The sequence below is a fragment of the Caretta caretta genome, chromosome 20, assembly GCF_965140235.1.
Source record: "Caretta caretta isolate rCarCar2 chromosome 20, rCarCar1.hap1, whole genome shotgun sequence".
NCBI lineage: Eukaryota > Metazoa > Chordata > Testudines > Cheloniidae > Caretta > Caretta caretta.
The window spans coordinates 15,689,198-15,714,097 of record NC_134225.1 but is presented as its reverse complement, the minus strand read 5'-3'; the positions used below and the strand labels follow the sequence as shown (position 1 = coordinate 15,714,097).

The following is a 24,900-nucleotide window of genomic DNA, read 5'->3' as shown; positions in this document are numbered from 1 at the left end:
GGAGCTGCCAGCTCTTCCCAGGGAGAGGGGCATGGCCCTTACCCAGATCATGTGTTACTGACCCAGAGGGCCCCTGGGTAGCACCATAGGGGTGCATGGGGCTAGAAGTGCTTCCCTTGTTGGAAATAACCCTGTCTGTGAGGGGAGAAGGGTGAATTATCTCCTGCAGCATGGGAAAAAGCCCCCTTCCCAGCATTTGTGCCAGGGCACGAGAAACAGCAGACATACCACCCAAGCCAGCGGGCAAGGGGCCTGTCACTGTTTTGGCGCGTGGGTGGCATGTTTATAGAAAGATCGTCTCTTGAGCGCTCTCCCCAGGCTGGTGGCCCCATGGCCCCAACAGCAGCAGCTGCCTCTGTAGAGAGGTGACTTTGGCTGCATCCCTGGCTGCAAAGGGGCAGAGCCCAGGGCAGTGCCACTGTCCAGAGCGGCTGGGCCCTGTCCCTTCGCATGGCATTTAGCAGCTGGGGATGAGATGGGGAGCTGGTGCCGTGTGGTGTTGGTTCCTCACAGGCTCAGGGTATCTGCACCAGCACGGGGGGCGGTGACGTCTAGAAAGGGGAGCTTTGAAAATCCCTTTGTCATCCTGGCAGCATCCCTGTCTCAGGCCAGGGATTGGATGCACCAGCCCCCTGCTCACCACGGGGAGTCGGCCCGGAGCCCCTGCTTCACCCCACCTGCTGCAGAGCCGGGACCAGCCCATGGCTTGGCCGAACTGGAGGGAGCCCCTGGCCCTCAGCCTTTCATGTGGGCCCCGCCCTGGGAGGTTTCCTCACTTGTGGCAGGATGGGGGAGTGGTGGGGGCAGAATCCATGGGGAATCTGCAGCCTAATTGATGAACCCAGCTCTCCCTTTCTCCTGCCCTAGATGGCGGCCTACTTTGGCTACGCGGTGGCTGCTGCTGACGTGAACAGCGATGGGTGAGGAGGGGCCCTGCTAGCCGGGGTCTGTCTGTGCCATTACTGGGGGTTGACGGATTAAGGGGGGCAGTTGGGTCAAGCAGAAAAGGGCTGGGCTGTGTTGTGGGGGAAGGGGGTTCGGCATCGGAGGCATAGCAGTGTGTGGGGGAGGGGAAGCACATGGGGGCCTGTGTAGTGCAGGGGGGGGGGGCAGGGCTTGGAGCCCACTGACCCAGTAGCATCCCCTGTTGTAGGGGATGGGACAGAGCAGCATCCCTGACCCCAGTTCCCCCCGCTCCCAAGTGCTGGGTCACACACTGGGAGAACCCCCTCTACCCCCAAAACCCTTTTGCTTCATTGCAAGATATGGCCTGCTGAGAGACATCCTCACCCTGCCCCCACCATGGCCTTGGTTGCGTGGAGCAGGAGCAGGGTCGAGTGTGGGAGTGGGGTAGGCGGGAGCAGGGCCTGGAGTGGTGTGTGGGAGGGGGCGGGGTCCGGGGGGCTGCATGGGAGCAGGGGCCAGGGGGTGTGTGGGTGGGAGCGGAGCCAGGGGGGGTGTGTGCGGGAGCAGGGGCCAGGGGTGTGTGGGCAGGAGCGGGCTCCAGGGAGGGCGGAAGTGGGGGCCGGGGGGTGGGGGTGGGAGTGGGAGTGGGAGTGGCAGCTCCTCTCCCCTCAGCCCTTGGCTCCTGGCGCCTCCTGCAGCAGGCCCAGATCTGATTTGAACACACACCCCCTGCTCGTGCCCACCCTCCCACACGCACCCAACTCATCCCCCTGCTCGTGCCCACCCTCCCACACGCACACAACTCATCCCCCTGCTCGTGCCCACCCTCCCACACGCACCCAACTCATCCCCCTGCTCGTGCCCACCCTCCCACACGCACCCAACTCATCCCCCTGCTCGTGCCCTCCCTCCCACACGCACACAACTCATCCCCCTGCTCGTGCCCACCCTCCCACACGCACACAACTCATCCCCCTGCTCGTGCCCGCCCTCCCTCCCACACGCACACAACTCATCCCCCTGCTCGTGCCCGCCCTCCCTCCCACACGCACCCAACTCATCCCCCGGTGTGCGCATGCACACACCCCACCCCCACCCTCCCGTGCACACACTCACAGGGCTACAGGAACCCCAGAGGGTCCTAGCCTCTGGGTCTCACTAGGTGAAGGGGATGGAGCCCGGTGGCAGTGCTGGAGCCAGGGGGTCGGCTTCTCCCCAGCCCCATGGGGGAGCGGGTTGCTCAGCCAGGGCTGCGTGGCCAAGGCTGCCAGCAGGGACCTGGTTAGCACCGCATGGGTCAGGGGTTGGGGATGCGGACATCTCCCCACTGGGCTGCACCCTGGGTTCACCCCTGGGCCTCCCGGCAATGACTGGGTGTGTCTGCACTGCAGTCAGATACCTGCCCCTGCCGCTGTCTCCAGCGAAGGGCCTGTTTCACTAGCTCTGGGACCCTCCCACTGCACAGGGCCCCAGCCCGGGCCCCAGGGTCTAACCCGCAATGAAACAGCCCCTTAGCCTGAGCCAGCTGGCACAGGCCCGCCACGAGTGTGTAATTGCTGTGTAGACGTACCCTGTGGGGCCAGGTGACCCTGCTCTGTGCCCCAGCCCCATAAAGGGACTTGGCTCCCAAGGCTGGAGGTGTTTCATCTGCCACGGGCAGGTGCGGGTGGCCCCAATCCAGCTGCCTTCTCAAGGTTCAGGCCGGGCGACTGCGTGGTACCTCCAGCAGGGGCTGGGATGGCAAAGAGGATGTCTGAGCTCCCACCACAACACAGCTGTACCCACACATGCCAGCATGAGACACAAGTGCAGCTGTTGCCATGCAGCTGCCCTCTCTGTCCTCTCCTGCAGGTGTTAACTGGCTGTGGAAGAGCTTTAAAAACTCACATGAAGTGGCTGTCCTTAGGTTTCAGAGTTAACACGACACAAATGGTTTTTTTAAAAAAAAGCTTTCTTCCCAGCTGTCAGGGCGAGACGCTTTATAGCAAATGGCTGTTCGGGTTCTGCAGCATGTTGGTGGCAAGCCCCAGGACCCCAAGTGGGCACTGGGAAATCAGGACTCCAGGGTTCTGGTCTCAGCTCTGGGAGGGAGTGGGGTACAGTGGTTTGGAGCAGGGGTCTCGTGGAGTGTCAGGACTCCTGGGTTCTAGTCAGGGCCCCGTCACGCCTGACACGTGGTGAGTTGTGGCGGGGGCGGTTCTAGGTGGCTTGTGGGCCCGGAGTGGAGAGGAGGCACTGTGGGGGAGGGATTGTTGGAGAGTGAGTGCACCCCACAGTGGCGGCTCCTCTCCCATGGGGCTGGGCTTGGCTCCCTGCTCCAGCATGCGGGGTTGCAGCATCATTTGGGTCTGGCCTGGCCACCCCTCCAGCAGGTTGCGAGGCCCAGAGGGGGAGCCAGGCTCAGCCTTTTGGGCAGGAGCCCCCGTCGTGGGGTGAATGTGAGGCGGGCTCACTCTCCAAACACCCACGCACACCCCAGGCTCCTCTCTGCCCAGGGCCAGGAACAGGGCTGCGGATGACCTGGCTGCTGGAGCAGCACCACCAAGCAACAGTGTGCTGTGAATGTCACCCCCTGCTGAACATGTGGTGGAAGGACGAGTTACCCACCGGCTCGGCAGCCCGCAGTGCCCCTCTGGGTCTGTCGGCTGCTCTAGCATGAGCACAGATTCGAAGCCCCTGCTCTCTCTTTCTCTCTCCCCTCCACCCCGAAGCCTGGACGACCTGCTGGTGAGTGCCCCGCTGTTCATGGAGAAGACCGAGGACGGGCGGGTGCAGGAGGTGGGCAGAGTCTACATCTACCTGCAGCAGCCCCGCGGCATGGAGCCCAATGCCTCCATGGTGCTGACCGGGCACCAGGAGTTCGGCCGCTTTGGGAGCACCGTCGTCCCACTGGGAGACCTGGATCAGGATGGCTATAATGGTTAGCGCACATGCGCGCGTGTGATTGTCGCCCCCTGCTGGCTGCAGCTGACACGGGATTTAAGCTAGGCGTGTGCGCCGGTGTAGTTTGACCACTCCCTGCCGCGTGTCAGGGGCCTGGTGCTGGAGCCCCCTGCCGGGTGGAATTACCAACTGTGGAGACCCAGCGGCCCTCGCCTACCTCGGAGGGCAGGAGTGTGAGATAGCAACCAGGGGAAGGGTCAGTCCCTGCAGCCCTCGCTGCCTGGCATTGAAAGGGATGGCTCCATGGATGAGCTTGGCTCCTGGTGGCTGGCCGTCTTTCCCAGCCGTAACCCCTAGGTCCGTTTCCCTGCTGCCTGTGCTGGGGGCGACGGATGGGAGCGGGATCTGGCTCTTTCAGGGTGCTTCACACTCCTCTGTTGACCTTGGTGTTTGTCTCCCCTCCAGACATTGGCATCGGGGCGCCGTTCGGCGGGGATGCGCAGCAGGGCGTGGTGTACGTTTACAATGGACAGGCAGGTGGGGTGAACACCCAGCCTTCCCAGGTCCTGAAGGGGCACTGGCTGCCCAGCCGCTCGCCTGACTTCTTTGGGTTTGCCCTCCGCGGAGCCAAGGACCTGGACGGAAACGGCTACCCAGGTGAGGGCTGGCGCAGGGGAGACTTGGCTCTGCCCCCTGTGACTGCCTGGTCCTCTAAGTCCCCATGGGGGGTGGGGTGTCAGCCACCTGGTCCCCGGGAGAAGCAGCCAGCATCATGACTCTGAGCACAGATCGTGCCCGGTGCCTGAACTGGCTATTTGGAGGCTGCACTGCTCTCTGTCTCCAAGAGGAGGCGCTGTTCCTGGCAGGCTCCATTCCCTTGCCTGCCTGTCCGTGTCTCCATCCCTGGTTGGCTCTGGGCTCCCCGTTCTTGCCTCCTGCACCCTCCCCTCCCCCAGTTCTAGCAATGTGCATCTGGGACAAGTGCTGCTTCTAGCGCCTCCTGCTGGGATGCAGTGCCCGGCTCTCCCCAGGGGGAGACTACACTTGACAGCTGCTGGGCTAGCGCAGCCTGGGTGGGTCCCTGGGCCAGGCTGAGGTGCTGCGGATAGCTTAGTGCCAGTTGGAACGGTGCTGAGTGCCATGGGATAACCTGCCACTCGCCTGCCCACCTTCCTCCCATCCCCCTGGCAGCGAGCTCCCTGCTCGCTCCCCTCTGGCGCAGACCCTGCCCTGTCCCCCTGGCAGCGAGCTCCCTGCTCGCTCCCCTCTGGCGCAGACCCTGCCCTGTCCCCCTGGCAGCGAGCTCCCTGCTCGCTCCCCTCTGGCACAGACCCTGCCCTGTCCCCCTGGCAGCGAGCTCCCTGCTATCTCCCCTCTGGTGCACATCTACCGTCCCCCTGGCGATGAGCTCCCTGCTCGCTCCCCAGCACAGGGGACGCACAGCACTGATGGAGCCCTGCCCGTATGCTGCTTCCCCTTCTCTGTGGGCTCTGGCTGCTAGGGATGCTGTCCTGCCACGGGATCCAGCTGATCTGTGTGTGTGTGTTTGCCCTGCAGACCTGATTGTGGGTGCATTCGGAGTGGACACGGCCGTGGTGTACCGGTAGGTGCTGTTCCTCTCTTGGGCTCTTTCCTGGGGATTTGGGGGCTGGTTCCAGGAGCCCACACTGTGTGGGTCAGCAACGCCAGGCCTGACCTCAGCCATGGGCTGTGGGAATCTAAAGACAACGCTGCCCCAGCCCACCATGGTGTTTCTGTACACCGGGTCCTTGTGCCCACCTGACCGTCTGCCCCCGCCCTATGCTGGCTGCCCCCAGCTGGAGGTTACCCAAGCGGTGGTCCTCTCCAGCCAGCTTGGAACTCGTTTCCTAGGGTGTTGGCAACACTGGGGGATGGCATGGGAGCCAGCCTGAGCCATGGGCATCCCCGGCTCCTGGCTGGCATCGCTTTGGGCATGGCGGGGAGGGGAAACAGCTGCTCCGGGGATTCCTGGCCCAACTGGCTCAATCTGGAGTCAGATCCTCTCTGGTGTGAATGGCCCAGCCCTAGAGAAGCATGGGGCTGATTGACACCAGCCGGGGAGCCAGCCCCTCTGCAGGCAGAAGAGACAGCGTCCGAGCTGTCTGGCCCCATTTCCCATCACCCCTTCAGGGTCAGCCCAGTCCCAACCCTCCTTTAGTCCCTTCAGGCTGTGAATATAGCATGTGACCATCTTCCCTGTCATTCCTGGCCCCCCCGCCCCCCCACACAGAGGCCGCCCCATCGTCTACGCCAGCGCCTCCCTCAACATCTTCCCCGCCATGTTCAACCCTGAAGAGCGATCCTGCACGCTGGAGGGCACCAACGCCCACGTGGCCTGGTAGGTAACACACCCCCTTCGAGATGTGCCCTGCCGGCAGGGGGTGGAGAGCACGGGGCGGGGCTCAGGGCCTCCCTCCAGACAGGCGCTGCTTCCATCGACTTCTTCTGACGCAGCTTGCCTGTCTGAGAGTCTCGGCTGAGGTGACTGGCTGTTGGGTTCTCCTTCGCTTCTTGCCCTGCACTGCCGCATCTGTGGTTAAACAGCTGTTGCATCCCACCCCAGAGGTGGCTGCACTGCAGTGTGGGGTGGTGGGGAGCGCACCCCGTGCATAGTGTGCATGAGGACCCGGCAAGGCAGACGGCCCCAGCCCCGTCAGCAGGACTAAGCGGGTGTCGGGCAAATAGCGTCTCCTTTTAGCTTTTGTTATGAACTCCAGTGCTGGGGCTGGCCTCACTGAAACACTGCCAATGAACTCCGCTCTGGGGGGGACCCCCCCAACAGCCCCCTGGGTGTAACCTCGCGTAGCTGCATATGGCATGTGTGAATTGCCCCCTGCGGCTCGTTGGTCTCGCTCCAGGGAGGCGTGGGGGGTTAATGTCCCCCGGGCCTGCTGGGGGTTTGTTTATCGCAAGCTATTTATCCGTTGCTCAGCAACAGGGGCTGCTGGCAGCCTGCCCTCCCCTTCCATGAATGAGCGATCGTGAGGCACTTGCAGCCAGCTGAAGGGAGCTGGGGCGCTGGCTGTCCGGCCTGGACCGTGGGGCTGCGGGCGGGGCAGCTAGGGGGAGGCAGCTTCAGCCCTGGAGTGGGGGCAGATGGGGGATCAGCATTAGAAGGGGGAAGAGGGTGGGGAGGGGTATCGGCAGTGGTGGTGGGAAGGATTGGCAGGATCAGCATTACAGGGGGTAGGGCGGCAGGAATGCCTCAAGGGGCCAGTCACGTGCTGCTCCTGATGCCCCTATGTGCTGTAGCAGCCCTCCGCACCCTTCACCCTGGGAAGGATTTGACCTGAAGAATCCCCTCGCTCTGATTATGATCTTGCTCCCACCTCCAGTGGTTTGTTTGCCTTCGGGGTTAACGATTAACCAGGGGTTCCTGGTAGCCAGCTCACAGCTGCACCAAGGACAGGGTGCGAGATAGGGATAGGTCCGTAACTCCGGAATTGGGGGGGCAGCAATCTAAGGGCTATTTGAAAGTGGGGAGGCGGCAGCCCTGGAGCTGTCACTGGCTCTGGGGTAACTGAAGATCCTGGGATCTGGGTTCAGGGCTCCAGGGCTCTCCTCCTTGGGTCTAGCTGTCGCCCAGCCTTGGGGCAGCCCAGGTCTGGTAGGAGACCAGGGGCCCCGTGCCCATTCCCAGCCCTGCCAGTGACTCTGGCCGGATCAGTTCCCTGCTCTGTGCCTCAGTTTCCCTGTTGCACCATGAGGAGGGCGTCTCTCTCCATCCACCTTCCCAGAGGAGTGGGTAACTAAGGGGAGGGCAGAGCCCGGGACTTGGGGTCAGCACTCCTACGTCCTGCTCCTGGCTCTGCCACTGACCATCTGCACCGACATGGGTTGCCGGGTCTGTGCAGGGCTCCCGAGCCATTGTCCCTTCGGTGGGTAAGTTCTGCCCCTGTGCTGTTTCTGGCAGGGCCCTGGCAGGCTCTGCCAGGTGTTGTCCTGCCCCAGGCTCATTGCATGTCTCTCTCTCTCTCTCTCCCCCCTCGGCAGCATAAACCTGAGCTTCTGCCTCAACGCCTCGGGGAAGCACGTGCCCGACTCCATCGGTGAGTAATGAGCTTGGGCGCCGGTCAGAGCAGCCAGGAGCCCAGTGCTGCCCCAGATCTTCCCAGAATCCCCTGGTCTGGGGAGTCTCACTGTCCTGGGGCACTGGGAAACCAGGCAGCCAGTGGGGGCGTGTCCATTTTAGTGCGGGGTAGGTGAGTGAAGCAAGGTCAGGGCTTGTGTGGGAACAAAGGGGGCAGCGCATACTGGTGTTGGTGAGTCAGTAGGGGGTGCTTGTCCCCCTAAGGAAAGGTGGTTTCATGGTTGAGGCACTGATCTGGGAGCCAGGACTCCTGGGTCCTACACTCAGTTGTGCTGCTCCCTTGGGGCAAGTCATTTACCCACTTTCCCTCAGTTTGTCGCTGTTCATGAAGTGCTGGTAACTCGCTCTCAGTCATTTATTACCTGATTGATTTTTGAACCAGTATCCCAGCACGGTGATGGGGCACTGTGCTGCAGGGAGTGGGGTGAGGGCTCAGCAGAGGGCACTCTCCCCACGCAGTCGATGCTGACTCCAGCACTTGGGGACACTGCTGTGTTTCAGATGAGATGTAACACTGAGGTCCTGGCTATTCGTGGGTATTAAAGATGCTCTGATCACTGTTCCCTCTAAGCTGTGCGTTTGTGTGTGCGCACACACAGATCCTAAACCCCGCGCACACAAAAATTTGCACAGAAGAAATTTTTTGCACACACAGCCTGTCAAAAATTAGAGGGAACATTAACATTTTCCCGCGGTTGGGGTGACCTGTTTGGTGACCTGTGTCCTCATTCAGTTCAGACTTGGGTAATTTCTTTCTGCCTCTAAATTCCCCTTAATTCCAGTGGGACACAGGAATTTATCTTTACTTCCTAAACTGCTTTGTAAGGTTACTGTGTGCTGTTAAACAGCTGCTGAGCCCCACCCCAGAGGTGGCTGCATGTCAGTGGTAGATGAAGGGCTCCCTTCTGAGGCCAGCTGGTGCCTTTGTGAAGACAGGTGGGGAGTTAGTGGGGTGCTGCTGAGTCCCAGAGCTGTGACTGCAGAACTGCCCTGGCCCCTGAGCTTTCCAGTCACCCTGGCCTCTCCTTCCCTCGACAGGGTTCACTGTGGAGCTGCACCTGGACCACCTGAAGCAGAAGGGGGCCATCAAGCGGGCGCTGTTCCTGCACTCCCGCCAGCCTCACCTGGCGCAGACCATCAAGGTGCACAATGGCGCCCTGGAGGAGTGCAGGGAGATGAAAATCTACCTCCGAGTAAGTGGGGTCAGCCCAGCCGAGAGCCACAGCCCTGCACTGGGGTAACCCACCTGATTCCCCAGGGGGCTCAGAGCCAGCCCTCGCCTGTGAGGAGGGTATAGGAGGCTCATTGGGGAGGCTGCCAGACCTGTGGTTCTCTCTAGCTCCCCAGCGCACGTTGCCCAGTGCACCTGAGCTCTCACGGCCACGGAAGGTCTGCGCTGGCCAGGCTGCCATGGCAGTGGAGTGCCCCGGGAGTCCTGGCCTGCGCCAGCCCTGGGCCAGAGCCGGGTCTGTGCTGCCCTGAGCACTCCTCTCTCCCCAGAACGAGTCGGAGTTCCGCGACAAGCTGTCCTCCATCCACGTGGCACTGAGCTTCGTCCTGGACCCACAGGCCCCGGCAGACGCCCACGGGCTGCAGCCCATCCTCAACTACCTCACCAGGAGCTACATCGAGCGGAAGGTGCGAGGGGAGAGAGGGGTGGAGACCTGCTGCCAACTCCCAGGGGGACTGGCGCCACGCTGCCCGGGCTCCTCTGTAGCGGGTGCTGAGGGCTACAGGCTCCCGGCTCTGTTCTGGTGGCAGGACCTGGCCGGGGTAGGGGAGCCCCAGCTTGGATCTCAGAGTTGGGGGGGTTGCCAGCCCAGCTTTGTCAGCAGGGCCAGGCCCTGGGAGGGAGGGATCAAATCGGGCGCCCAGGGCCATTTCCCAGGGGCTTTCCTGCCTGCTGTGCCCCCGGGAGGTCCCCTAGATCCAGTCTCGCCACGAGAAGGTGCCTCTCCCCAGGCCGCAGGCTCCTTAGCACCCCCCCGTGGAGCCTGCATACCAGCTCCCAGCTGCTTCCCGCCCTGTTCTGTTTCCGGCTGGCCCTGGCACGGGCGAGTCATAGAATCATAGAATATCAGGGTAGGAAGGGACCTCAGGAGGTCACCTAGTCCAACCCCCTGCTCGAAGCAGGACCAATTCCCAACTAAATCATCCCAGCCAGGGCTTTGTCAAGCCTGACCTTAAAAATATCTAAAGAAGGAGATTCCACCACCTCCCTAGGTAACGCATTCCAGTGTTTCACCACCCTCTTAGTGAAAAAGTTTTTCCTAATATCCAATCTAAACCTCCCCCACTGCAACTTGAGACCATTACTCCTCGTTCTGTCATCAGCTACCACTGAGAACGGTCTAGATCCATCCTCTTTGGAACCCCCCTTCAGGTAATTGAAAGGTAGGGCAGGCAGAAATAAAACACTCACCCCCACCCCCCCAGCACTGCTATCCCCAACCCCTGATGCACCAGTGGAAGAGATGGGGCCCAGGAGGGCACCATGGGGCCGGGTGGCTCCCCATGTGTGTGCTCCACGGGTCTCGGCTGTGTGGTCCCCCAGCTCTCTATGGGGCCCTGGCTGACTGTGCTGTGCCCATCCCTCTCCCGTCGTGCCCCAGGAGCTGAGGGGCAGAGCGCTGGGGCAGGGCCTTGAGTGCTAAGCTGGGCAGCTCCGTGGTCTGCACCAGGCTCAGGAGAGCCGCCTTGGGGGGGCCAGTTGTGGGGCAAGGAGGCTGCTGTCACTGTAGAGACAGCAGGGGAGGGGCTACCCCATGACCAAGGGACACAGGTTGCAGGGCTGCTCACACAGACCCGCACCCCTTCTCTCTGACCTCCAGGCCCAGATCCAGCTGGACTGTGGCGAGGACAATATCTGCGTCCCCGACCTGCAGCTTGACGTCTTTGGGTAAGGCTGGCAGGAGGCACTTCGGGCAGGGGCAATGCCGGGGGGCATCTGCAGTGACCAGCTCAGAGCGTGGGGTGAGCTGTGGGCAGCAGTCTTCCCAGGGGGAGCAGCCCCGCCCTGTGGGGGGATGTGGTCTAGCGGTGCTGGCTGGCAGAGACGACTGGTGCCTGATGATAGCGGGGGGGGCCACAATTTAAAGGTTCCCCCCCAAACAACTTGAGTCACGCCTCCCCCCAACCCTAGCGGCCCTTCCCTGCAGCTCCCAGCTGTTTGCTGCTCCCTCTCCCCACGGCCGCAGCTTGCCAGCACCAGGAGCTGCCTCACAGGGAAGGGACCTGGCCAGCAAACCCTGGAAGAAATTGCCGGGGGGCATGACCCCAAGTGGGGCCCCCCCATGCATCACCTCTACAGGCTGGGAGCTAGGACTCCTGAGTTACATCCCTAGCCTCCAGCACCCTGCCCACGTCTCAGTGAAGGGTCCATGCTGGGACCAGCGCTGAGGATGCTCTGGGAAGCCCGGGCATAGGGCAACCCCCCGCAACCCCCGTCAGGCTGAGGGTGCAGAGGGCTGGGAGCAAAGATCAAGGCCAGCTGCCCAGGTGGATGAGAGCAGGGCATTGTGCATGAGTTGCCAGCGGGGCGGAGCAGGGAGAGGGCACAGTTAAGGCTAGGGAGGGGCAGTTAGCGCTGGGGGTGGGGCAGGGAGGGGGCTATGAGTGATGCTGCTCCCCCAGGCTGGGTTTCCGGGCTGCAGCCCCATCTTTTCTGGGTGCTTGCGTGTGGCAGAGACCCTGGGGAGTGTTTTTACCTCACCACGAGGTGGGGCTGTTCCTCAGGGCACCTGCTGCCTTGGGCTTTGGGGCAGGTCTGCCCAGATCTGGCTGGGACAGCGCAGGAGTGGTGTCTGGGGGTCATGGCTCAGGTACCCTACAGCAGGGTGCCAGCTTCCGCCCCCCCCCCCCATCAGCTTCCTTTTCTTCCACCTCCCTCCCTCCCTCTCCTGCTGCCCAGGGTGCCCAGTGGCTGATGGTGCCCTGCTCTCTGGATCATGGGGTGTGAGAGGAGAGCTGCCCCCTGGGTGTGGGGCTGGGCAGTCCCCGGAGGCCCCAGGTCAGTGGGGTGGGGTGGGGATCGCCTCTGTCTGGTGCTGGATGGGAGCCCGGGGACGCTGCCCAGAGTGTCCCCCTCTGCTCTGGACCTGCTCCAGTTTCTCCCGACCCCATGGGCCTGAGGCGGCTGGGTCTGGTGTGGTGCTCATCCTCCTGGCAAGGCCCCGATGTGGTGAGAGGAGGGCAGGAGCTCAGCCCCCTCCCTCGCAGAGCTCTGAGCCCGGCCTGGAGGAGGCCCGCTGCGGTACCCCAGCTGCGTGGGCGACGTGACTCCCCCTCCCCCACACACGTGGCCTAACGCAAAGCAGCTGTGCCCACATCTGGAAGCCCTTAGCCTGGCGCTGAGTGTAAGCGGAGCTGGGCGGAGCGCAGGCAGCGTGGGCACAGCTGTGTGAACAGCAGGGTCCCCCCCCACTAGCTGCTGAATGGGGGTTCTGGCTGGCAGGCGCTGTGCAGGCAGCAGGTAGACTGGTCATGCCGTGCCGGGGCGGGAGGGGCCGTGTCTCTGCCTGTGGCAGGGCCAAGGCCAGGATGTGCCCGCTGGTTCTCATGCCCGTTGTGCCCTGCAGGGAGCACAGCGTGGTGTACCTGGGTGACAAGAATGCCCTGAACCTGACCTTCAACGCCCGCAACCGCGGGGAGGGTGGCGCCTACGAAGCCGAGCTCTACGTCATCCTGCCCGCTGAGGCTGACTACTCTGGGGTGATCCGCAACCATGGGGTAGGTGGCAGAGACACCCGGGGATCAGAGCACCCCGCAAGCCATGCCGCAGCTGGGTCACAGCTGGGCAAAGCCCTCTGCTCTGGGAGTGATGCAGGCTCCAGGGACATTGCTCCCGGCTGCTCCCTCGCAGTGCCATGGGGCCCATGGCCCTGGCTCGGGGCTGCAGCTCCTTGGCATGGGCCCCTCGGTGCCAATGTGAGCCCCCGGAACAGGGTGGCCTGGCATGTGCTGCCTGCTGTAAGGGGACCCCTGGGGACGGGACTCCTGCAGGGGAGCTCAGGTGTGCCTCTGCTCCCCACAGCAGGGTGGGTACGGGCAGAGGGCCCGGTATCTCCTCTCCCCTCCATTCCCCGTCCTCTGCAGACCCCCTTCCCCTGCAGCCCTGCTCTGATCCCAGCTTCCTTCCCCTCCTGCTCAGAACTTCACCAACCTGAGCTGCGCCTACGAGTCAGTGAACCGGACCCGCATGGTGATCTGTGACCTCGGCAACCCCATGAAGTCGGGCACCAGTGTGAGTAGCTGTCCCACAGCTGGAGCACCCTGGAGAGCTGCCCCGGGCAGTCCTCACTGGGCAGTGCCCTCTGCCCCCTGGGAATGGTCACCCAACTGAGAGGCCAGGCAGGACAGCTGGGTGCCATGGCACTGAGGTGTCTGGCCATTTCCAGTGGGCATTGGGGAGGGTGGGGTTTTGGGGTGCCTGGCCTGGTGAGGCTCCGGGTGTGGGGGTGGTTGGGTGCTAGGGCAGGTGGGCATTGGGAAGGGCAAGGCCAGTGGGGCACAAGGGTGGCTGCATGCTGCGGTATGTGGGGTGCTGGGACAGCTGGGCATTGGGGAGCTGGGGAGTGGGGGTGGGGCAGGCAGGGAATTTTTCCCTTTGTTCCCAGGAAACCTGCTGCTGGGAGCTGCTGGCATGTGTTGCCGAGGGCCCAGCTCTCCTACGGATGAGCCCAGGGGCCGGGAGCACGTCAGGGGCGGGCAGGGAGCTGGGGGCAGATCGGGGGAGGGGGTGGGCAGGGAGCTGTGCTGTGAGAGGCTGGGGGCAGTTTGGGGGAGAGGGGAGGGCAGGGAGCTGGGCTGTGAGGGGCCGGGGGCAGTTCGGGGGAGAGGGGAGGACAGGGAGCTGGGCTGTCAGGGGCCGGGGGACACATTGGGGGCAGATGGGGAGCTGGGCTGTCACGGGACAATGGGCACATCAGGGGCGGGTGGGGAGCTAGGTCCTTCCAGGGAGCTGGGAGAATGGAGCCATTAACTCTCCTCTGTCCCCCAGCTCTGGGGGGGCCTGCGCTTCACCGTCCCCCATCTTCGTGATAACAAGAAGACCATCCAGTTCGAGTTCCAGATCCGGAGGTAATGCCAGGCATCCTTTTCTCCCCCCCGCCCACCCCCACTCTGGGACCCGCCCTCCCCAGGTATGGGTTGGGGTCAGGGCTCCCCACTCCCATAGCCCTATTGCTCCCTTAGGGAGGATCCCAGGCTGGGGCACTCCCATGCAGGAGCCCAGATGCACCCAGGGCTTATCATAGAATCATAGAAACATAGAATATAAGGGTTGGAAGGGACCCCAGAAGGTCATCTAGTCCAACCCCCTGCTCGAAGCAGGACCAATTCCCAGTTAAATCATCCCAGCCAGGGCTTTGTCAAGCCTGACCTTAAAAACCTCTAAGGAAGGAGATTCTACCACCTCCCTAGGTAACGCATTCCAGTGTTTCACCACCCTCTTAGTGAAAAAGTTTTTCCTAATATCCAATCTAAACCTCCCCCACTGCAGCTTGAGACCATTACTCCTCGTTCTGTCATCTGCTACCATTGAGAACAGTCTAGAGCCATCCTCTTTGGAACCCCCTTTCAGGTAGTTGAAAGCAGCTATCAAATCCCCCCTCATTCTTCTCTTCTGCAGGCTAAACAATCCCAGCTCCCTCAGCCTCTCCTCATAACTCATGTGTTCCAGACCCCTAATCATTTTTGTTGCCCTTCGCTGGACTCTCTCCAATTTATCCACATCCTTCTTGTAGCGTGGGGCCCAAAACTGGACACAGTACTCCAGATGAGGCCTCACCAATGTCGAATAGAGGGGAACGATCACGTCCCTCGATCTGCTCGCTATGCCCCTACTTATACATCCCAAAATGCCATTGGCCTTCTTGGCAACAAGGGCACACTGCTGACTCATATCCAGCTTCTCGTCCACTGTCACCCCTAGGTCCTTTTCCGCAGAACTGCTGCCTAGCCATTCGGTCCCTAGTCTGTAGCTGTGCATTGGGTTCTTCCGTCCTAAGTGCAGGACCCTGCACTTATCCTTATTGAACCTCATCAGATTTCTTTTGGCCCAATCCTCCAATTTGTCTAGGTCCTTCTGTATCCTATCCCTCCCCTCCAGCGTATCTACCACTCCTCCCAGTTTAGTATCATCCGCAAATTTGCTGAGAGTGCAATCCACACCATCCTCCAGATCATTTATGAAGATATTGAACAAAACCGGCCCCAGGACCGACCCTTGGGGCACTCCACTTGATACCGGCTGCCAACTAGACATGGAGCCATTGATCACTACCCGTTGAGCCCGACAATCTAGCCAGCTTTCTACCCACCTTATAGTGCATTCTTCCAGCCTATACTTCCTTAACTTGCTGACAAGAATACTGTGGGAGACCGTGTCAAAAGCTTTGCTAAAGTCAAGAAACAATACATCCACTGCTTTCCCTTCATCCACAGAACCAGTAATCTCATCATAAAAGGCGATTAGATTAGTCAGGCATGACCTTCCCTTGGTGAATCCATGCTGGCTGTTCCTGATCACTTTCCTCTCATGCAAGTGCTTCAGGATTGATTCTTTGAGGACCTGCTCCATGATTTTTCCAGGGACTGAGGTGAGGCTGACTGGCCTGTAGTTCCCAGGATCCTCCTTCTTCCCTTTTTTAAAGATTGGCACTACATTAGCCTTTTTCCAGTCATCCGGGACTTCCCCGGTTCGCCACGAGTTTTCAAAGATAATGGCCAATGGCTCTGCAATCACAGCCGCCAATTCCTTCAGCATTCTCGGATGCAACTCGTCCGGCCCCATGGACTTGTGCACGTCCAGCTTTTCTAAATAGTCCCTAACCACCTCTATCTCCACAGAGGGCTGGCCATCTCTTCCCCATTTTGCGATGCCCAGCGCAGCAGTCTGGGAGCTGACCTTGTTAGTGAAAACAGAGGCAAAAAAAGCATTGAGTACATTAGCTTTTTCCACATCCTCTGTCACTAGGTTGCCTCCCTCATTCAGTAAGGGGCCCACACTTTCCTTGGCTTTCTTCTTGTTGCCAACATACCTGAAGAAACCCTTCTTGTTACTCTTGACATCTCTGGCTAGCTGCAGCTCCAGGTGCGATTTGGCCCTCCTGATATCATTCCTACATGCCCGAGCAATATTTTTATACTCTTCCCTGGTCATATGTCCAACCTTCCACTTCTTGTAAGCCTCTTTTTTATGTTTAAGATCCGCTAGGATTTCACCATTAAGCCAAGCTGGTCGCCTGCCATATTTACTATTCTTTCGACTCATCGGGATGGTTTGTCCCTGTAACCTCAACAGGGATTCCTTGAAATACAGCCAGCTCTCATGGACTCCTTTCCCCTTCAAGTTAGTCCCCCAGCTTAATTTGTAATGAAAGAGGTGTCGGGGCTCAAGCAGTTTTTTTACATTCTTAACAAATGTGGCAAGTCCAGAGGTGCCGGGGCTCTGACTGGCCAGGCCCGGCGGTGCCAGAGCTGTCCCCACGGAGGGAGTGGGCCGTCCCATGCAGGGGAGCAAGGAGCCATGCGGGGCGCAGCAGGGAGCCATGCGGGGGAGCGGGCTGCTCCGTGACACGCTCTGCTCTCTCCACAGCAAGAACGAGAACAACTCCCGCAGCGAGGTGGTGGCGTTCCCACTCCGCGTCGAGGCCTCCGCCAGGGTCTCCTCCCACGGGTGAGTGTGCCCAGCCTTGAGCCAAGGGGGCCTGGCCTTGGGGTGGCCAGCACTGAGTCCAGTTCCTGCTAGCTGCTCCTTTGTAGCCCCCCAGCGCCCCTCCAGAAAATAGCCCCCTCCCCCAGTCACTAATTCACATCCTGCCCAGGCGGGCAGGGAAGTCCTGGCCCAGCTGTGGCTGTTCTGTGGCCCCTGCATGACACGAGTTCAGCAGCTCTCAGCGCAGATCGCCAGTGGCTCCACGCTGCAGAGGCTGACTGGGCTGCGGAGACAGATCCCCAGGGCCAGCAGCCAGTGACCACCTGCGCCTGCCCTGCAGGGTCTCCAAGCCTGAGGCCGTGTCCTTCCCCGTCTTGGGCTGGAAGCCTGGCAGAAATCCAGAGAAGGAGCAGGATGTGGGCCCCGAGGTGCAGCATGTGTATGAGGTGGGTGTCATTCGCAGCACAGCTCCCCTGGCTGGCAGCATCGGGGCAGGGAGCAGCGCCATACCCCCTGCAGGCTGGGTGGAAGCAGTCCAATCTTCCAGCCTCTCTGCCGGGGGATAGCGGGGGGGGCTGCGGGGCCAAGACAGGTTGGGGAGGGAGGTTCTGTGGGGCCAGTATGGGAGGAGAGGGGCTGCCTGTGGAGCTCATCTGATCGGGAGGCCCTGGGGGCCCATACTGAGAGGGAATGTTTGGGGGGGGTGCACACTCCACCGGGGCACTCCGTCCAGGCCAGCTGGAATGTCCCACTCCCTGCTTTCTCCTCTCCTCTTGCCTGGGGGTCGTGGGCCCCGGGAGGCCACGGCACAGCCAGGTGGGCTGCCCCATTCTCGGTGAGCCCGGCACCCCGCGGGACACTGCTGCCTGGCACAGACCCTCTCACTCCCTCTCTCCCCTTGCAGCTGGTGAATGAGGGTCCCAGCACCATCAGCCATGGGGTCCTGGAGCTGAGCTGCCCTGTGAGCTTCCAGGGGAAACCGGTGATGTACGTGACCAGCTACTTGGTGCCGGCCAACTGCACCTCCAGCCAGCCTGTCAACCCGTTGAAGCTGCAGGTAACTGGAACGCAGGGTTGGCCCCAGGCAGGGCGAGCTTTTGTGTGCTGCGATGGGCTGGGGCTCTCCACTAGGGGGCAGTCCCCTAACCACACTGTCTGCACAGGGGCCTGGGGCAGGGCAGCAGGGGCTCAGGTTGGGCCAGCCACATGCTGAGTCAGGGCTTCCAGGGGCTGGCAGTTGGGTGGGGGTTGGAGTTTGTTTCAGGAATCGCAAAAATTAGTGAATTGGGAGGGACAAGCACAGAGGAGGTGAGAGCTTCTGGGAAACCTGCTAATGCCCCAGTCCTGATCTAAAGCTCCTGCTACTCTTGCCCTGCCCCCCATGCTCCTCATTGCCACCCGCAGCCCCTGCTCTAGCAATGACCGATGGCATTGAATTGTATCGTGTGTTTCTGTGCGGGGGATGCCATCCCATGCCCCTTCTTGGCTCCTGTTGCCGATGTCGCGTTGCCTGGAGCGGCTCAGGACCTTGAGTGCCGAGTCAGGCAGACTGTCAGAAGCAGGGTAGATGCCCCAAGCGGGTGGTATGTTCTGTAATTCGATTTCACTAAGCCAGTAACAAGTGTGAACTCCTGGATCGCTGTACCAGCCTTACCATGGAGTCACAGACCCTCCCCTCAGACTCTCCAGTCTGTTTTGCCACTGGACTTAATGATAAATGGTCACACACACCAAAAATCACACCACATCCAAGAGACCAGTCACTTACCCCAGATCAACTGATGCTCTAGATCCTACTCCAAAGACCCAGTTCTTTACTTAACTGTTTAAAGCTGTAGCCAGTTCTTTACTTAACTGTTTAAAGGTTTATTAACTAAGAAAAAGCAATAAGGGAGTTATTTACAGGTTAAAGCAAGCAAATGTACACACACCATGAGTTACCATCTCAGTCCTAAGAGGGAAAGCATTGTAGTGATCTGTCTTTTTCAAGTGTCTTTGAATTCCCTGGGGATCTCTGGCCTCAGTTTTGAGTCTCTGGCCCTTCAGAGTTCAAACAGCCAAAAAGATGCTGTTTCTTCTTGTGAGAAAATTTTATTCCCTTCCCCCAGAGTTCAGGATGATGGGATGAGTCCATGGGATGTCTCCTCTTCTTGGGTGGAGGGTCTTTTGTCCTCTGACATTCCCCAGTGGTTTGTCTGGTTCTATTGGCAGTTTCAAAGCAAACACTTTCACATTACAGAGCAGACACTGAAATCTGACCTTATACCATGGGACCCAGACATTATCAGTGAAATGAATACATTACTCCTGGGGGAATTCTGTGCCAAAAAAATAAAAATTCTGCACACAATATTTTAAAATTCTGCAAATTTTATTTATCAAAATAACACAGTATAATCAGATTAGTTCCAATATTTTGGTAATTTATTCCAAAATACCTGTCAGCAAGTCTGTCTGTAACAATACAAACAACAAAAAACATTTCCTGAATGTTTATTGACAAATAGATGCCTTACTAGGCATATTAATACAGAACTTTGAGTAATAATTCATTTAAACTACAATACAGAACCATATTTCCTGCCCTCCTCAGAAGCAGTGCAAAGGCTGGGTGGAATCAGGGTAACATAGGAGCTGAGGGAGAGGGAAGTAATTGCTGGGAAGAAGCCTGGATGTGAACTTGGAGGATTGTTGGGTGTGGGTGGGAAAAGTATGGAACAGGGTTTTTTTCAGGGGAGAAGGGGGATTGTTAGGGAGCCTTCACAATGCGGACACTGGCTGACCCCCTCCCCCATATGTCCCTGCACCCCTTGTCCACATGTGCCCCTGCGCCCTCACTCAGCCACCCCCCACTCCCATTCAGCCACGGCTCCAGTCTTCCCTCCCACTAGCCCTTCTGAATCCCAGTCTGTGGGCCCCACCCAGAAGCCCCATGTGCCACACGCTGTCCATCCGCCCCAGAGCCCAAGCTTCCTGACCTGGTCCCACAGGCAGGGCGCTAGAGGAATGCAGCCTCTTCTCTTCCCTATCTGCAGCTGGCGCTGCTCCTGCCTGGGAGTGGCGGCTCTGTTCTGGCGCCACAGCAGCCTCTGGTGGGTGAAAGGTGTAGCTGCAGCACGTCTCAGCCGAACGTATTTTCTGCTGAGAAAAAAAGTCTGCACGGCACATGAATTCTGCGCATGTGCAGTGGTGCAGAATTGACCCAGAAGTAATACACACAGCAATGTACAAGCATTCCATAGAGTCTAGACACTAAAAACATTTTTATAAGACTAATATCCATTTTGAGCAAAGCTAATGTACAGGTGACCTGGTCTGGTCTCCAGCTACAAAGCCGTCAGTTCTTAGCTAGTGCCTAAAGCCTGGGCAAGAGCTGGCATCTCTCTTGCAAGGGTCACAGCTGGATTGCAGTCAGAGGGGTTGGCAGCTGTGGGACAGGTCAGAAGTGCTTGCCTTTACCAGTGGGGGTGGGATCTAGCAGGGGCCTTGCAGGCCTGGCATCCCCACCCTGCCCTTCCCTTGCACAGGGCATGTGGGGGGCCAAACGAAGGTGACTCACTCTCCTTGGAATGTGTTTGCAGCTGGAGCAGAGACCCACCGCCTCTCCCACCTCGGAGCAGCATTACCTGCAGAGACGAGACGCGGCGCGGAGCAGTGGGGCCTCCGGGAGCCCTCACACCCTGGTCAGTGCTTCTCTGAACTCTGCACACCCCAGGCCAGGGGTCGTTGATTTCTGTGTGCAGCTGCGCCCAGGGTGCCCTGTGACTGCTAGGGGAACAGTGCACAAAAATGAGTCTCCACCCAGCCCTGGAGTGGAGAGTCATGACACCCACTCCCCAAGGCCGATGGGCCTGGCACGCATGAGCAGAGTGTTGCCCATGTCCTTGCCCTGTTCTAATTCAGGAGTGTTTGGTGCATCCAGCCTCCTGCCATTGCACGTGGATTCAGATTCTCCTCCCACTCCCACGCAGCACTGCTGTGTACTGTCCTGCACCAGAGGTGGCTGCATTCTGGTTCTGCCACTGCTACCAGCCTCCTTTTCCATGCAGAGCCTGGCGCCAGTGATGGTTGCTCTGCCTTTCAGAATGCCGAAGCTAATCCCAGTCACTGGGCTCTCAGCCCGGGCTGTCTCCACCGAGCCCCCATTCCTGGGGCTGCTTGCCAGCAGCCACAGGTGTCCCAAGGTCTAATGTTGGAGATGGTCACTTCTATTCTGCTGGGCCCCAACCCTTGCTGTGTCCCTGACCCTCTGTCCAATGGCCTCTCCCCACAGAAGTGCCCCGAGGCTGAGTGCTTCCAGCTGACCTGCCAGGTGGGGTTGCTGCAGAGGCAGCAGCGGGTCAGCCTGAAGCTCTACTTCCGGATATGGGCCAAAACTTTCCAGCAGGTGAGTGCTGCTCTGTCCCCTCCCACCCCCACCCCCAGGGCAGCCATGTCTGGGAGCCCCCCACACATGCTCCCCATGTGGGCCTAGCCTGGGGCCTCAGCTTTCCTGTCAGCAGGGGCCTCCTGAGTCGCTGTCTGTCCCCCAGGGCTGTCAGCTTTTCTTTAGTGCCTCAGTCCCCTCCAGCCCTGGGTGTCTGCGTGGCTCCTTCCATTTGCCAGTGTGTTTGGCAGGCTGGGGGTGGGGCTCCCCTTTCCCTGCTCTGGGCAGGCTGGCTCTGCCATCTGTCTGTCTGCATGGAGGCCCCACATTGCAGCTCCCACTCACTCAGCCCTGCCCTGGGGTCTCTGTAGGAACTCTCCCCCCCACACACACACATCCCCACACCAGGGGAGCTGTGACACGGATGAGCTCCCTGAGTCTCCACAGCATCCCAGGGCACCTGTTGCTCCCTCCCAACCAGGCTCTTTGCTCAGACCCATCCTACCTGGGAAGGGGTAAACGGGGTCTCGCCCCCCCTCCACTCCTCCAGACCAACTCACGAGAATCACCCTGGGCGGTGTCAGCTGCTTCCAAGGATTGCTGCAATGTGTGGGTGGCACACAGCACCAGCCTGCCCAGCCCCCAAGCAATCCCCAGCAATGCACCTGCCTGCCCAAGCCCCCAGCAATGCACCTGCCTGCTCAGCCATCTCCCAGGCCTGCAGCAATGCACCTGCCTGCTCAGCCCCACAGCAAGGGTTAGCTGGGCTCCTGTCTGCCAGCCTGTGTCCAGATGTGAAGTGATAACAGCACCTGGTGGCCATCCCAACCCCTGCACTCTCCCAGCTCCATTGCTTGTTGCAACCACAAATTCACATCTGTTTCATAGAATCATAGAATATCAGGGTAGGAAGGGACCTCAGGAGGTCATCTAGTCCAACCTCCTGCTCAAAGCAGGACCAATCCCCAACTAAATCATCCCAGCCAGGGCTTTCTCAAGCCTGATCTTAAAAATATCTAAGGAAGGAGATTCCACCACCTCCCTAGGTAACCCATTCCAGTGCTTCACCACCCTCCTAGTGAAAAAGTTTTTCCTAATATCCAACCTAGACCTCCCCCACTGCAACTTGAGACCATTTCTCCTTGTTCTGTCATCTGCTACCAATAAGAACATAGAATCATAGAATATCAGGGTTGGAAGGGACCCCAGAAGGTCATCTAGTCCAACCCCCTGCTCGAAGCAGGACCAATTCCCAGTTAAATCATCCCAGCCAGGGCTTTGTCAAGCCTGACCTTAAAAACCTCTAAGGAAGGAGATTCTACCACCTCCCTAGGTAACGCATTCCAGTGTTTCACCACCCTCTTAGTGAAAAAGTTTTTCCTAATATCCAATCTAAACCTCCCCCACTGCAACTTGAGACCATTACTCCTCGTTCTGTCATCTGCTACCATTGAGAACAGTCTAGAGCCATCCTCTTTGGAACCCCCTTTCAGGTAGTTGAAAGCAGCTATCAAATCCCCCCTCATTCTTCTCTTCTGCAGGCTAAACAATCCCAGCTCCCTCAGCCTCTCCTCATAACTCATGTGTTCCAGACCCCTAATCATTTTTGTTGCCCTTCGCTGGACTCTCTCCAATTTATCCACATCCTTCTTGTAGTGTGGGGCCCAAAACTGGACACAGTACTCCAGATGAGGCCTCACCTCGTCCACTGTCACCCCTAGGTCCTTTTCCGCAGAACTGCTGCCTAGCTATTCGGTCCCTAGTCTGTAGCGGTGCATTGGATTCTTCCATCCATCAATAAGGACCCTGCACTTATCCTTATTGAACCTCATCAGATTTCTTTTGGCCCAATCCTCCAATTTGTCTAGGTCCTTCTGTATCCTATCCCTCCCCTCCAGCGTATCTACCAGTCCTCCCAGTTTAGTATCATCCGCAAATTTGCTGAGAGTGCAATCCACACCATCCTCCAGATCATTTATGAAGATATTGAACAAAACTGGCCGCAGGACTGATTCTTGGGGCACTCCACTTGATACTCCAGATGAGGCCTCACCAATGCTGAATATATGGGAATGATCACTTCCCTCGATCCGCTAACAATGCTCCTACTTATACAGCCCAAAATGCCGTTAGCCTTCTTGGCAACAAGGGCACACTGTTGACTCATATCCAGCTTCTCGTCCACTGTAATTCCCGGGTCCCTTTCTGCAGAACTGCTCCCTAGCCATTCGGTCCCTAGTCTGTAGCAGTGCATGGGATTCTTCCATCCTAAGTGCAGGGCTCTGCACTTGTCCTTGTTGAATCTCATCAGATTTCTTTTGGCCCAATCCTCCAATTTGTCTAGGTCCCTCTGTATCCTATCCCTGCCCTCCAGCGTATCTACCACTCCTCCCAGTTCAGCGTCATCTGCAAACCTGCTGAGGGTGCAATCCACGCCATCCTCCAGATCATTAACGAAATTTGCCCAGGACAGAGCCCAGTGTCCCCTGATTGCAGCCTGGTCAGCTCGTCCTTTCCCTTCTCCTAACCCCAGCCAGGATCCCTTCGCTGCAACTGTATCTGGGGTCACCCATCGCAGCTTTTTCCGGTGCGGCGTCAGCCCTGCTGTTATGGCAGCCCCACAGCTGGTAGCTTAGAGCTGAGCTGGAGCTGTTGCATGCTGCTCTTTGTGCCTGTTGGGCCTTTCCAGCTAAGCAGGGTCAGCCCTGGTCAATGCTGAGATGGGAGACCAGCAAAGAGCACCCAGGGTGTGCAGGAAGCATTGTGGGATGCTCTCCCCTTACTCAGTCCTGACCCCAATGCAGCATAAGGGGGTGTTATGCTGCAGTGTGGGTGCCCCCAGGGTGAGAATGGCTGTGCTGCGGGGGGCAAGTTGGGTGCCAGGGGTGAAGGGCTGACTGTGCTGCTCAAAGGGTAGTGGAGGGAAGGTGTAAAACCAGGGTCCTGGCCCTTCTGGTGGTGCCCTGCTCTGTGCGTGGGTCATCTCCCCACCCCAAAGGCAGCTGTATCTTGCAAAGCCCCTCCAGGGCTGTTAGCTGACCCCTGTGTTACCAGCACCCATGGCTTCCTGGACCTGAGGCCGACAGAAGCAAATTGCCCTGACATCTGGGCCATGCATGAGCTCCAAGGGCTGATTGCTGGCAGTGCCCAGCCCTGTCCTGAGCCCACCCTCTCCCCGCGGCCATTGCCCAGCTGCGCCGGGGCACCCGCTACCCTCCAGATCCTGTTGCTGTATGTTGCCAACCTGCCCTTCCGGGTTTCCCTGCAGAAAGAGAACCAGCCTCAGGCCCTGCAGTGCGAGGCCGTGTACCAGGTCCACAGGATGCCCTACAAGATCCAGCCCCAGGATTACCCCAGCGAGGCCTTAAAGGTCAGTGGCTGCCCATGGGCCATGCAGAGTGGGTGGGGCAGAGGGGGACATAATGGGGGGTGCCTGGGGCAGAGTCAAAGCCCAGCCCAGTCCCAGGTGAGAGGAGCCTGTGGCTGGTCCCCACCACCCCCACCCCAGGCCCAGTGACCAGCTGAGTGCGTGTGTAGGAGAGGACCTTAACCTGCCGTTCCAGGCTGGTCAGCTGTCTGGGCCTGACAGCTCAGCTCTGGGAGCTCAGAGCGTGGGAACAAGGTCTGGGCCCACATGGGGTTCAGGAGAGCAGCCTGCTACAGGCCGGGGAAGCAGGAGGCTCTGAGGGGAGCCCAGGCCCCAGCTGCTGTCTCACCCTCCCCATCTCACGGCGTCGGCAGGTGTCCACGGCGATTCAGTGGGCGAAACTGGAGAGCAGCCACGGGGTCCCGCTCTGGATCATCATCCTGGCCATCCTGCTCGGGCTGCTGCTGCTGGCACTGCTCATCTACGTGCTGTACAAGGTGAGTGCACGGGGCTGGGAGCGGCCGGCTGGAGCTGCAGAGTGCCTGGGCTAGGGTGCGGGGGGGTGGCCAGCAGCCTCCAGAACCAGCCCTGGGAGCAGAGGCCTGGCTGTC

General features: G+C 59.6%; 1 protein-coding gene across 3 annotated transcripts in view; it reads left to right on the top strand.

Moving 5' to 3' along the window:
• The window catches only part of ITGA5 (integrin subunit alpha 5), a 52,050-nt gene that overhangs the window by 25,673 nt on the left and 1,477 nt on the right, over positions 1 to 24,900 (top strand). For all 3 annotated transcript variants that reach the window (XM_048831716.2, XM_048831715.2, XM_075121462.1), the window contains 19 exons: positions 868 to 920; positions 3,618 to 3,826; positions 4,255 to 4,446; positions 5,347 to 5,392; positions 6,041 to 6,148; positions 7,804 to 7,859; positions 8,939 to 9,093; positions 9,401 to 9,538; positions 10,732 to 10,799; positions 12,478 to 12,628; positions 13,050 to 13,142; positions 13,899 to 13,978; positions 16,497 to 16,577; positions 16,897 to 17,002; positions 17,461 to 17,613; positions 20,138 to 20,239; positions 20,830 to 20,943; positions 24,191 to 24,292; positions 24,664 to 24,786. In XM_048831716.2, the coding sequence (XP_048687673.1) occupies positions 868 to 920; positions 3,618 to 3,826; positions 4,255 to 4,446; positions 5,347 to 5,392; positions 6,041 to 6,148; positions 7,804 to 7,859; positions 8,939 to 9,093; positions 9,401 to 9,538; positions 10,732 to 10,799; positions 12,478 to 12,628; positions 13,050 to 13,142; positions 13,899 to 13,978; positions 16,497 to 16,577; positions 16,897 to 17,002; positions 17,461 to 17,613; positions 20,138 to 20,239; positions 20,830 to 20,943; positions 24,191 to 24,292; positions 24,664 to 24,786 (2,130 nt within the window). The remainder of the gene's footprint in view (positions 1 to 867; positions 921 to 3,617; positions 3,827 to 4,254; positions 4,447 to 5,346; positions 5,393 to 6,040; positions 6,149 to 7,803; positions 7,860 to 8,938; positions 9,094 to 9,400; positions 9,539 to 10,731; positions 10,800 to 12,477; positions 12,629 to 13,049; positions 13,143 to 13,898; positions 13,979 to 16,496; positions 16,578 to 16,896; positions 17,003 to 17,460; positions 17,614 to 20,137; positions 20,240 to 20,829; positions 20,944 to 24,190; positions 24,293 to 24,663; positions 24,787 to 24,900) is intronic.